At 36.0% G+C, this 14,366-nt stretch overlaps 1 protein-coding gene across 1 annotated transcript; it reads right to left on the bottom strand.

Moving 5' to 3' along the window:
* Positions 1-7,601: 7,601 nt before the first annotated feature.
* LOC113248284 (putative olfactory receptor 56B2) lies at positions 7,602-8,561 on the bottom strand. Its single transcript, XM_026489647.4, has one exon. It carries the CDS (start codon positions 8,559-8,561, stop codon positions 7,602-7,604), a length of 960 nt encoding a protein of 319 aa, XP_026345432.3.
* Between the last annotated feature and the right edge of the window lie 5,805 nt (positions 8,562-14,366).

The raw sequence follows: 14,366 nt of genomic DNA, 5'->3' as shown, positions 1-14,366 counted from the left end.
TGATAGTAGGGAATTTTTTTGCTAATTCTGGATTTATATCCCAGTGCCTTCCCCTTACTTTTCTCCATCTCTAATTTTAGTCAAGTAATTGATATGGGCTCATTACAAATTTTCTCTAATGTATTCATGCAAGATATTTTCTTAACCTTCTGAGAGAGTTCTTATGTGTCTTTCCTATGTTTGTAATCTCGCCATTGGAGAAGAAACAAAATGGCTTTTCCAGCCTGGGCAGTTTTTGAAACTAGAATGCAGTTTATGAATTAGGCTGATAACACGTAGATAAAACTGGCAGTCATGGTGTTTAAAAGAATGGCATTAGGGAAACATCATATTGTCAAAACTTTGCAGACCAATTTACTCAAGAATTAAGGATGCTTACAATGTAAAGCTTAGCCCTTCATAATAAATGCAATATATGACTCAAAACACCTAGGCTGTTTCTCAATATTGATTTATTTTTCTTCACTTAGTGATATCAGGTTTTTGTTTCCTCTTTTGAATAAAATTTCTTACGAAGAATACCATGGGCACTCTTACTAATGCTCAAGTGTACCCGGGGGTGTGAAAACTTCTTGGATATAGTCTCTCCACTATCATCTCTCAGTTCAATAATATCTCTTTCCTGGCACACCGATCATCAGTGATCTATCTCCAGTTTCCTCCCCTTTTTCTCTGGAACATCTAATACAACACTTGTTGAGTGTTGTCCATGGACCCCTGCGGGCTTCAAGACCATCTTGGGGAACTTAGGCATCACAATTTTCATAGTATTAAACTATAATTTGCCCTTTTCAGTTTCATCCTTTTACCAATATAGAATGAGTTTTCCAGAGTCCATATGATGTGTGATATTATTGTAAAATAAACTATGCCGACATTTGGAAGACCTGCATAACTCAGTGAGTCAGTATTTCTAAACGACAAGTGTTTGCTGCTACAAAATGATGAATGTGTAAAGATTAATTCACTGCAGCGCAAGATAGCACATTTTTTTACATGTATTTCACATTTTTTATAATAGTTGACACATGAAGTTTATACATTTTGCTATGCTCACCACAATCATAGCCACCATCTGTCACCATACAACATTATTACAATATCATGACTGTATTCCTTATGCTGTTTGTTTGTCTGTCCTCTATATCTATAGGTCTGATTCTGCTTTTGTTCATTTGTTCACTCATTTATGTTTTTATTAGGTTTTTAATTTTAATTCCAGTGTAGTTAACATACAGTGTTATATTAATTTCAGGTGTACAATATAGCGATTCAACAATTCTATACATTAGTCAGTGCTCACCATGATAAGTGTACACTTTAATCCTCATCACCTATTTCACCCATCCACTTACTCACTTCCCCTCTGTTTATTCATTTGTATTTTGTTAGATTCCACATATGAATGCAATCTTATGGTAATTGTCTTTTTCAGTCTGACTTAATTCATTTAGCACAATACCCTTTAGGTCCACCCATGTTTTGCAAATGACATAATCGCATCCTTTTATGGCTGTGTAATATGCTATTACACACACACACACACACACTCCCCTTCCTTATCCACTTTTCTATCAATGGACACTGAGGTTGTTTCCATACCTTGGCTATTGTGACTAATGCTGCAATAAACCTACGGGTGCGTGTATGTTTTCAAAGTAGTTTTTTCATTTTCGTTGGGTAAATACCCAGTGATGAAATTAATGGATCATATGGTAATTCTATTTTTAAAATTTGAGGAACCCTCATACTGTTTTTGCACAGAGACTGCATCAATTTACATTCCCACCCACAGTGTACAAGGGTGGTTTTTTCTCTGTATCTTCAATGACACTTGTTATTTCTTGTCCTTTTGATTTCAGTCATCTGACAGGTGTGAGGTGGTATCTCATGGTTTGACTTGCATTTCCCTGATGGTTACTGATCTTGAGCATCTTTTCGTGTGTCTGTTGGCCATCTGTATCTTCTTTGGAAACAATGTCTGTGCGTGTCTCCTGCCCGTATGATATTGGATTTTTGTTTGTTTGTTTGATACTTAATCACCGTGGTTTAATTTGCATTTCCCCTTTGACTGCCATACAACGTTTCATACGACTATTTCCCATTGAGATGTTCTTTTTTTGAAGTATCTAGATCTTCTGTCCATTTTTCTTTTGAATTTTCTCATTTGTTAGAATTTGTGTTTGTTAAATGTAGTCGCTGCAAATTCCTCTCTCTCTCTCTTTCTTTCTCTCTCTTCTCCCTGTCTCTATCTCTTTGTTTAGTGCAATCGGCAAATTAACGGAATCTAACATCGGTGTAACATTTTTAGCTGATGTGTAGTTCATACACAAATTCTTTCAGTTTTCTCCATCATGTTCTAAATCACAACTTCTTGCCCCCTAGTCCAAGCTATAATTTGTACTTGGCTATCATATTCAGTGTTTTTTAATGGAAATACTTTTACTGACTTTCTTTGAATTCTATAAAATCGATATTTTAGAAGTTTTTAAAATAGATTTTCCCTCATCTTTGATTTGTTTGAGTATTCCTCATGATTAGATACAGATTATGCAGTTTGGAATATATTTACATATTTTGCCCTTCTCAATTAATCACAACACTAGGACAGATGATGTCATTTTATTCCACTTTGGTGATGTTAACATTGATATTTGGTTAAGGTTGTCAGTATCGTCCAACCAAATGCACTTAAACTCACAGTCCAACTCAACTGGATTTAATACTTCCTGCAAAAGTCTGGAAGCCTTGTGAAATTGTGAGACATCTCAGTAAAAGGGTTTTAAAAAGGGACTTTTTTTTAGCATGACTTAGAAAATGTAGCTAAGGTACTAATTCCAGCATGACCTTCTGTGGGGTCGCGGGGCATGTGGAAGAAGTCTGTGTACATAATTACACGGTCTTCTGTCTTTGGCAACTAATCCAGAGCATTCAGAAGCCAATGGGTAGAGAAAGAAGTATTTTTTAAATTGTTTTCATTCCTAGTAAACCATGCTTTGCTTTTTCTTTTTTTCCTCTCAATTTAGTCTCTGTTGGTAAGAAGTTCTAATTTCCAAGTGTAGGGGACCCCTTCTACCTGGGACACAGTGCCCGAAACTATGGCTGCTACTTGATTATTTGTGGATGGCCCTGCCTATAGGCCAGGAAGTAGAGAAAAGAGTAGCTCTAGTGGCAGAAATACTTGACCCAGATGGTCATGAGGAGATATGTTGCTGCTGCATTTTGGTTGGTGGGGAAGGGTAGCAAATGCTTGGAACCAGGAGTTTAATGCAGACCTCTTGGTGTTTCTAATTTCTGGTGATTCTCAATAGGCAAATATAGCTTTAAAATACTGGAAAGGGCATAGAAACCCAAGGTTTTAGTCCCTTCAGGGATGAAGATGTAGAAATTTGCCTTGGCATAAAACCTAAACTAGCAGAAATCCCAGCCATGGAAGAGGAGAATCTACAATAGGAAGTAGAATAGGGAGATGGTGGTCATCATTTTTTGGCTACAGCAATGGGTTTGTATATTGTCCCATTAATCTTCCTGTTGCAAGTTGTCTTTTTTTATCACAGAATTTGTGACTGGCTGCTAACTTAAAAAGGCCATGAAAAACTAGAGTCAATATAATGTGGAACAGCACTGGGTTTGGATCTTGTGGTTGGTAAAATATACCAGATGGTGACATAAATTCATAGTGAAAACTTATTCCATTACTCAAAAATACATATTGAGAAGGTGCTTGGCATTGTACCATGCACTTAACATCGATCAAAATTTTATAGTCTCTTTCAAGGCAAAGTTCAAATCTAGATGCAAAGAGAGTCATGTAAAGATACTTATACAATTTTTAGAAGTCATTTTAGAGACATATCTCAGTTTCTATGTCAATGCCGATGAGAGTTTTTTATCTCTATCTCATGCGAGTAAGACCTATCATTCAATTTACCATTGCTAGAAACATGGATCAACTCTCAATAAAAGGAAGACCTGCTTTTCCCCAGCTTGTTGCTAATGAATGAGCCCAAATCTTTAACATGAACTCAAACAAAATGAGTAATATTAATTTTTAAAAAAATTGCTCGACAAGAATGAGGTACGTTTTATTTTACACTTGAATTAGAAAGGTGAGCTATATCATATCAGACATACATTATTGTTAAGCTTCAGAAATTGATTTTACTAAGTGACATTTTAAATTATTCTCTTATCCTGTATCAAAGGTTCCAGTGTAACACACATTTTTGTTTTGGTATTTCCTACCCTGAGGTTTCTAGCAAGCTAAAACATACTATATTGTTAATAACAGCTCATGGTCTGGAAGCACATGGTGCTAAGCCTTACTCTCTGTAGTCTATCTCTCTTGCTGAAGTTGAACACAATTCTACAGCTCCGTGAGTGTTAGGATCTGGAGATAGACCTGAAACTTCTCTGGGTAGCTCCATAAGGCTCAGTGGATCCCTTAGTTCTAGTCCTGCAACTCCCGAAGTTCTTCCATCCTACTACCATCTTTTAGAGAAGTTGCAAATCTAACACATAACAACAAGCAAGGTATCATGGTAATTGTGATATAAATTATAAGTCAATGACTGTTAAATTTAAAGTGAAGAAAAAGTACTTGCTCAGTAAAAAGTATTCATTTATAACTTACACTGTACTTCTGACACTATGTTAAATGCTATTGATAGCGAGGGGAATAAGTCATTAATCTTTTCATGGCATATTTGGCCCAGAGGTCCCGACAGTATAACTGGTACATATGCTGTATTGATATGAACTGCTGTATTGTGTAAATTAGGAAGGTTCTTTGATAATGCAAATGAAAGATCTTTTGACTTGGTCTAGGGCAAATTTAACTAGTTGATTATTAAAAAATACGAACTAATTAACAGATTACACTAACAGATTATCCCTTATTCCTACTAGTATTGATGACTTTCAATACATTTTAAAGTCCAGATTTATGATATTAACAAAGGACTGACTGAAGGAAATTCAATCTTTGCGTTCATTTGTATATCCACAATTAAACACTTAAATGAGAAAGAAAAATAGAGAACTTTATACCAGGATCACAATGATGTCAACATGGTAACCTTATAAAATTGTATTTCCTGGAACTTCTTTTCTTGTTATCTCCTTGATCCTATGAGGCACACTATATGAAACAACTAGAAACATTCATCATTTTTATTATAGAGATGCTACTGGGAATGTCATAAATTATAAAAGTGCTTATATTGGTTACAACTCATGCAAAATGACACCTCTCCCATCTCAATATTAGGAGTCTTGGGCCTATCCAGAACTTGTTTTGATTTTTTTGTGAAACTTATAATTTAGAGTTCTTTCTTTTTGTAGCCAAAATGGTTGAAGGAAAATTTAAATCCCACTTGTAGCAGTTTTTAAGCAGCATAGCATAAATTATTTTTGAAGTTTCGAGTTTTTATTTAAAAACCTGTTAGTGGGGATGCCTGGGTGGCTCAGTCGGCTAAACATCTGCCTTTGGCTCAGGTCATGATCCCAGGGTCTGGGATCGAGCCCCGCATCGGGCTCCCTGCTCAGTAGGAAGTCTGCCTCTCCCTTTCCCTCTGCCCCTCTTCCCCCACCCCCAATTGTGCTCTCGTGCTCTCCCTCTCTCTCAAATAAATAAATGAATAAAATTTATAAATAAATAAATAAAAAATAAATGCCAGTTACTTAGCATATAGTGTAGTATTTATTTCAGGAGTAGAATTTAGTAATTCAGCACTTACATATAACACACAGAGCCCATCACAACAATTGCCCTACTTAATACCCATTTCCCGTTTAACCCATCCCCCTGACCACTTCCCTTCCAGCAACCCTCGCTTTGTTCTCTATAGTTAAGAATCTGTTTTATGGTTTGCCTCTCTCTCTTTTTTTCCCTTCTTAAATTCCACATATGAGTGAAATCATGTGGTATAACTTTGTTTGTGAATTTTATAATTAGATTATATTTTCTTGTTCATATTTTGCCTAGGGTCTATTTCTACCAGTTTGTATCTTTTTCTATTTTACCACCGGAATTCTTGCAAACTATGTCAATTCAACAGTTAAATGGGTGGCAGGGTAATATAGATAAATGATAAGCAGTAAGTAAAAAACAGATTTGAGTTGCGTACAAGATGACTTAGAGAGGCCTCTAAATAAGATGGGAATGAATAGCAGGATGGCTTTAAGTGGATGAAGCCGTCTTGAAGAAATGAGCAGTCTAGGGTGGAAGAATAAAAGGATTAAAAATGACTTAAAAAGTATCTCGAGGGGCGCCTGGGTGGCGCAGTCGTTAAGCATCTGCCTTCGGCTCAGGGCATGATCCCGGCATTCTGGGATCAAGCCCCACATCAGGCTCCTCTGCTAGGAGCCTGCTTCTTCCTCTCCGACTCCCCCTGCTTCTGTTCCCTCTCTCGCTGGCTGTCTCTGTCAAATAAATAAATAAAATCTTAAAAAAAAAAAACATAATCATGGTCTTTTGTTTATGATCATAGAAATTTTTTTTCAAGGATAGTATAACCATGCATCAGCAATATGAAAAACAGTCCTGATACTGTTTCATTCATAATATTTGCTATACATTTTATAAGAAGTGAAATCATGAAAGTGCATCTGCACCCCAATATAGATTACAGGAAATGTTTTGTTTGTTTTGCTTCTTCAGTGTCTACTGTCCCCAGTAACATTCCTCCTCATTCTGGAAACTGCCTCTTCATTCCTTCCCAATTTATCACCACGGAACCTATGGGAGTCACGTTACAAATACACAAACTCCAAAGTAGTTTAATAATTTTAGATGCCCTCATTCAAAATATGAAAATATGAATGTGCTCTTATCATATACAATTGTTAAAAGTTTTACCAAGTTGTAAAGACCTCTATTTATGATGATATTTACATAAAGTTTTTTTTTCTAGACCTTCAGATTATTCAGGTTATTTATTTTAATAGTCCGTTAACAGTGTACTATTCTCATGATGTTTAATTGTTGTTATTTTGGCATCCAAGGGCATTATTTAGTTTCTAACTGAGTGATGTATGAAGGATATGGATCTTGGATAATGGTTAGTTATTTTGGAAAGGATTTCCCAAAATAAACATGGTCCGTAAGAATGCTTCCCTGGGCATTTATAATGGGAAAAAAGATTTAATGGGTACAGAAATGTCTTGAACTAATGAATACAATTAATTTGGGCAATCAGTATTTTCTTCCTCTTGAACTGAGAAATGAAGAAAGACATTCTTAAAAAAGAAAAAAAAGAGTGTGAAATATGTGTAGGAAAAAAAGATAATGTGAAACAAAAAGGTCTGAGGAAATTCAAGTAGTATATCTTACTTGCCTTTCCCTTGGATCCCTTGAGACAATAAGCATTATAATGGCTCTCTTTTGCATTAAGATTTTTGCATGAAACCCAAAGATTTAAAATTTAAGTGTCACCTGTTTGTGGGGTTTTTTTTAGTTTCCTTTGTTGCTACCAATGTGTTCTATTATCTGAAAATCTGCTACAGTGCTCTTTTTTGATAGTACTTCTGCCATGCATAATGACTGGAGAATAGAAGGATAAATATGTGGGTAAATTACCTAAGTGAACCCTTTCTCCATGTTAGTTACCCTTGCTGTCCAGCTTCAGAACCTTATACAAGCCCTGCCTGAGCTCCTTGTTCTTGAGTGCATACACCATGGGGTTGAGGGCAGGAGGAATGACATTGTGTAGTACATTGAGTAGAACTGGGATGAGGGAAACCGTCATTGCTGCACTATGGGTGATGGAAAGGACAACAATGATAGTGTAAAAGAACAAAATTAGGATGAGGTGAGAAGTACAGGTACTTAGGGCTTTGGATGCAGCTTCTGCTGAGTTCAGCTTCAGCACTAAGTGAAGTATCAAAGAATATGACAAGAAAATCAAACCCAGGTCACTCCCCATCATCGTCCAGGCCAGAAATAGCTGGTAGATGCTGTTGATTGTCCTGTCATCACAGGATAAGCGAGTGACTCCAAGATTAGTACACAGGCAGTGCTCAATTTGGTTCTGTGAGCAGTAGTGTCTCTGAGCAGCCATCACAGGCACTGGGATGGTAGTTAGGGTACTTCTGAGTGCCATGACCACAGTTGCCTTGACAACAAAAGAATCAGTAACTATTGAGGGATACTGTAGTGGTCTGCAAATGGCTACATATCTGTCTATAGCCATGCAGACAAAGATACCTGACTCCATGACCACAAAGCAATGTATGACATACATCTGAGCAAAGCACTCAGGGAGACTGATGGCCTTGGCACTGAACCATAAGATGGCCAAGATCTTGGGCATGATGGTGGTGGCCAGTCCCATGTCGACCACAGCCAGGATCCCCAGGAAATAGTACATAGGCTGGCGCAGTGTGGCCTCTTGTTTGATGATGACCAGGATAAGGATGTTGGCAGTGAGAGCTAAGAGGTAGAGTAGAGCCAGGGGCAGGGAGAGCCAGTGCTGCCAGGCGTGAATGCCTGGGAATCCCATCAGAATGAACTCAGAGACTCGGAACTTAGAGATGTTGGAATGTGTGAGATCCTGCAACATCCTTCACTAGGAGAAAAAAATATATTCAAAGTTACTCTCAGACAGTATTTGCTTAATGATTTTGAAGTGGAAGATTCTTCATCTTCATTATTCTGATCTTGCCACTGACATTTATTGGACATTTCTAATGACAGGAACCATGATAGCACATTCTATGGTTAACTCGGTTAATCACCGCAAAACCTCCGTAAGACAGGTCACAATCCACCTTCACATAATTGAGGAATAGAACACTGGAGTTATTACAGCAATCAGAAAGAATGAGTTCTCAACATTTGCTACAACATGGACGGCACTGGAGGAGATAATGCTTAGTGAAATAAGTCAAGCAGAGAAAGACAACTATCATATGATTTCTCTCATCTATGGAACATAAGAACTAGAATGATCAGTAGGGGAAGAAAGGGATAAAGAAAGGAGGGGTAATCAGAAGGGGGAATGAAACATGAGAGACTATGGACTATGAGAAACAAACTGAGGGCTACAGAGGGGAATGGGGTGGGGGAATGGGATAGACCGGTGATGGGTAGTAAGGAGGGCACATATTGCATGGTGCACTGGGTGTTATACACAACTAATGAATCATCGAGTCTTACATCGAAAACCGGGGATGTACTGTATGGTGACTAACATAATAAAAAATCATTATTAAAAAAAAAATAAAAGAACATTGGAGTTATTAGAACCTTGGTTATTAGCTTCTGTCTTGTAAGTCATGGCAGGAACAAGATGAAAGGAAACTGGTACCATAGCCTGGCCTCTTAAGCTTGGTTTTGATAAAGAGTTCGGTTTCTTTTAGAAACCAAAGGTATATGCCCCTTCTCTTCACTACATCTGTATCTTTGGGGTAAATACCCAGTAGTGCAATTGCAGGGTCATAGGATAGCTCTATTTTTAACTTTTTGCAGAACCTCCATACTGTTTTCCAAAGTGCCTGTACCAGCTTGCATTCCCACCAGCAGTGTAAGGGTTGTAAAGGGTTCCCCTTTCTCCACATCCTCTCCAACATTTGTTGTTTCCTGTCTTGTTAAGTTTTGCCGTTCTAACTGGTGTAAGGTGGTATCTCATTGTGCTTTTGATTTAAATTTCCCTGATGGCTAATGATTTTGAACATTTTTTCATGTGTCTATTAGCCATTTGTATGTCTTCTTTGGAGAATTGTCTGTTCATGTCTTCTGCCAATTTTTTGACTTGATTATTTGTTTCTTGGATGTTGAGTTTGAGGAGTTCTTTATAGATCTTAGATACCAGCCCTTTATCTGTAATGTCATTTGCAAATATCTTCTTAATGTTCATAGCAGCAATGTCCACGAACTGTGGAAGGAGCCGAGATGCCCTTCATCACATCATATATATGCAGTTATAGTATAGTATTTGCCTAAGTTTCATCCCAAAATAAACTTCTAATCATCATTTCCAAATAGTTAATATTGTTAAGGATAGTGATGGATCAGAGATAACAAGTGGTTCCTTTTTTTTTCTTTTTGCTTTGCCACTGGCAAGTTTATTACATGATTATAGTTCAAATAAAAAGATAATAATGTCTTGGCAGGGAAGCTAGAGCCAGAGTCTGGGAGGGCTGTTTCCCTGTCCCCTGCCTCCCTGGCCAAGTCCAGATCTATTAACTTGGTTGGTTCAATCAGATTCTTCATCAAGACTTGCATCTGTGCCCTGGATATTAGTTTTTCTACCAACATCCCTCTTTTATCCTTATTCTCACAAAGAATGAAAGATTAGATACTTCAAAAAGCAAAACTTTTTGGAAACAGCAAAACAACACAAGCCAAACATTAATAAGAATGCTCCTTGAAGATCATTCTGGTGTCATTACAGACTCAGGCAGAAATAGATAGAAACAGCAACTGAATCATCTTTTGGGGATCAAGAAATCTTTCAAAGAGGAAAACAAATGCTCTTGAATATGAAGCATGATTAGGATTCTGACAGATCAGCGATCTGTTCCGTTGTTTGCTCTTTCCTACCCACATCATGCTGGTAATTTTAGCCTTGTGCTTTGGCAACCCTCCGATCTATTTTGTGTCCTCCCACCACCAAACCCAGCTTCAGTTATTATGTTCTTCAGGAGGACTCAACTCTCTGAAAGGAGAGAGAACCACGCCTTAAATCTTCTTAGTATGGCATAATTGGAAAAGTGGCAGGCTTTGTAGGTAAGAAATACATTTGCAGATGGATCAATCTCTTTTTTGTATTGTAACATCACGGTATTGTAAAAACCTACTGATGTTCTTGAATCAGCCACAATTTAACCATACTGCTAATATTTGGACATATTGTATTGCTATTTGTATTTGCAGTGTCTAGCAAGTCATCAGGCACATACTAGATATCAAAAGATATTTTTGAGTGAATAACAGATTAATGTACAAATTAATTAAATTTCCTAATAGACTTTAGGAACTATTATGCTGCAGTCTAAATATTATTTTTTGAAATAGAATAGATTAGAATAGAAATAGAACTGTGAAGTACTACTTCAACAGAAACTTAAAATCATAAAAAAATCTTCTTTCATAAAATAGATAAAGAAAATCCCAAAAAAGCAAAGATAAGATAAAACAGAGAAAAAAACATATATTTTGGATTGGGCAATAAAGGTCAATTAAATAAACAATACCATTAATTGGTCATATTACATAGTGATTTTTATATACATATATGTAATTAAAGTATACATATATAATTTACATATTTAAAAATAGACATATAAAACAATACACAAATTGTGCACAGATGTTTTCAGGAAACAAAATACATGCTAACACATCAAACACATAAACCAAAATTTGGAAGGAAATATCAATGTCAGACAAAATGGAAAACAAACGCATAAATTTTGGATCAAGATAACTTTTGAGAAACAACAGATGACATACTTGTAGAGTACAATTAAAGTTGGTTGTACCAAGTTATTTCATCACCAGTTTTAATACATTTTCCCACAAGCAAAATAACAGAAAATACTGAAATTATCTTTTTCACTTTATTAGCACATGTAAAAAATTTTAAAAAGAGGAACTTGCTTAAATATTTCCCAACTTAGTAGCTGATTTTCTTTCTTTTTTTTTTTTTTAGATTTTATTTATTTATTTGAGAGAGAGAAAAAGTGAGAGCCTGAGCAGGGGGAGGGGCAGAGGGAGAGGGAAAAGCAGACTTCCCACTGAGCAGGGAGCCAAGGAGGGGCTCCATCCCAGGACCCTGAGATCCCTGACCTGAGCTAAAGGCAGAAACATAAGGGACTGAGCCACCCAGGTGCCCCATTAGCTGATTTTCAATTTCCTGTTTGGCAACACTGGTGTGGACTAAAAACTAATCATTGAAAGGCTAACAAAGGCCTTGTAATCTGTGTTATTGACAAAAGAAAAATAGGAGTTTTCAATATAAGACTCTGTTTCCTTACATACCAATATTGACATCAAGTTTCTTTTTATCAGGTTTATAAATTTCTACTTAATGTTTGTATACAAGATTTTATTTTTCACTTTTTTTGGATATCGTCATTAAGGAATAGAACTGTTACAATTCATATATATGTATATATACATATATATTTACACACACATATAAAAGATAACTGAAAAATAAGATAAAGTTTGAAATATATTATCGATAAAATATTTCACTAGTGTATACAAATTGTTAAAGTTTTTGAAAAAATAGAATCATTCCTCATTTCTCTCTCTCAATATTTTTGATCAGTTGACTCTTGACTGTATGTGTTCATGCAACTGAAGAAAATAGAAAAATTAGGGAAAGCTGGATTGAAAATAGGAGTTATGTCTGAAATTGCTTGTGCTCCATTCTTAAGAATATATCTCCTATATGTGAGAAAAATAACCTAGTCATGTCCCCCATGTTTCTTTTTGGTAGTTCTAGTGTTGATTACTAAAACTGGTTTTATTGATATGAGATGTTATGTTCATCTTCAATACATTTGCAAAACTCTCAAGATCCAGGTTAACACCAAGTAATAGAATATTAATGACAATTTGTTTCAGGCTTTTTCCAAAACAAACATAAATGATTTAAATATATTATAATTTAATTTTTCTGCAAAGAAAAGGGACTCATGCTATGGGTTGGCAGGTGTATTGAAGTAGTAACATTAACAAAGGAATATCACCACTTATAACATATAATTTTGTATGGTCTCTTCTCTATTCTCTTCTCCAAACCCCATAAAGAGTAAGTTTGTTTTCTCACTAGATTGTCCTCAATGTAAACTCATGTTCTTTCAATATGACAGTGGATTCCTCCACGTAGGTTTTCTTATCTAGAATGGAGGAAACACAGTCACAAATAAATCCGTCTAGAAATGAAGCAAGTAAATTAGGTTCTCATTGTGAGACAATAGGAGGGCAAGTAAAAAGCAAGAGTGTTCTGACCAGGACTGAGAACTATTCTCTAGCTATTCTATTTTTTCTTGTCATGAAGGTGATTAATATGGGACTTCCAGAAACAATAATTCCTATTTGTTTAGGAAAATAACATAGATTTCATTGTCACAATGGAAAGTTACACTAAATTGCCATCTGAGGATTGGGGAAATAAGCATTTTCAAGAAAACCCAATCTTTTACAATATTTATGCCATCAAATGGGTGGATGGACGTAAACCTGAGTTTCTGAGAATATAATAATCAGTCAATTCATGTGCACTCAAGTCCTCTTTCCTTTTTATCAGAGCTTCTCTCCAATTCAACTTAGAATTAACAACAATAACAAAAATCCTATTATTGCTCCCACTTTTTAATATTCTTTTAATACCTTGGTTTCTGGACAGCAAAATGGTGAACTGAATGCCATCTGGTCCAGGTGTTCAGGGTATTGGTAAAAAAATCACAATTCTATAACATATGTACATGTACGGCCCTAAATCCCTTGATATCTATATTATTTAACTGAATCTTTAAGGAAAAATGTCTGTTATATATCCCAAGTGGCTATTGTACCACATTAGGGACACAGGTGCTGTTATGACACTGTAGTCAAACCTCATCTGAGTAGGAAAATGACTGGAAGCTTTAACTTCTTGTCACCTGTAAGATGATACATAAATAATAATTTTATATGCATGTATCTATATCTGTTTGCTGTGTATGAGAATTATATATGGGGAGGATCAGAATAAATACAGCAACATTTAATGAATGCTACCAGTTTTAATACTGACTGAAGAGTTGTGTTTCTTTCTCTATCAGGCAGGTGAGACACAAGTAGAAAGTACTTACAATGTATCAGAATGTTGCAATCACTCACATACACATTCATTTATATGTTTTTTATGTGACTTTTTAAAAATAAGCTCGATGATGAATTCTATGGCATTGTAGAAATTAAACAAAAGTTTGGATTAATTAAGCTGATATATTAAGTTAGGAATATTTAGGCACCCAAGTGTTTTTGTTTTTGTTTTTGGAAGATTATTTATTTGAGAGAGAGAAAGAGAGGAAGTGAGCTGGGCAAGAGGCAGAGGGAGAGGGAAAGGGAGAATCCACAAGCAGTCTCCCTGCTGAGCACAGAGCCTGAAGTGGGGCTAGGTCCCAGGACCATGAGATCATGACCTGAGCCGAAATCAAAAGTCAGATGCTCAACTGACTGAACCATCCAAGAGCTCCAAGGAACCCGAATCTGGAGATAATAATGCTGAAAGTGCTTATAGGGGAAATAACAAAACATGTTATTTTAGTTTTATATTCTTTTAATATATTAATAAAAATAACTGCCTGTGTATTTTTATTAATTGGAAAAATAAAAATGCATTTTGAAGGAGATAATTTGAACTCAA

Source organism: Ursus arctos, unplaced genomic scaffold (genome assembly GCF_023065955.2).
Source record: "Ursus arctos isolate Adak ecotype North America unplaced genomic scaffold, UrsArc2.0 scaffold_22, whole genome shotgun sequence".
Classification (NCBI taxonomy): Eukaryota; Metazoa; Chordata; class Mammalia; order Carnivora; family Ursidae; genus Ursus; species Ursus arctos.
Note: the sequence above shows the minus strand (reverse complement) of the source record. Positions and strands in the feature narration are given on the sequence as shown.

What these genes read in the sequence shown, in the direction of transcription:
- LOC113248284 (XM_026489647.4), bottom strand. Translation starts at nt 8,561, where the DNA reads ATGTTGCAGGATCTCACACATTCCAACATCTCTAAGTTCCGAGTCTCT.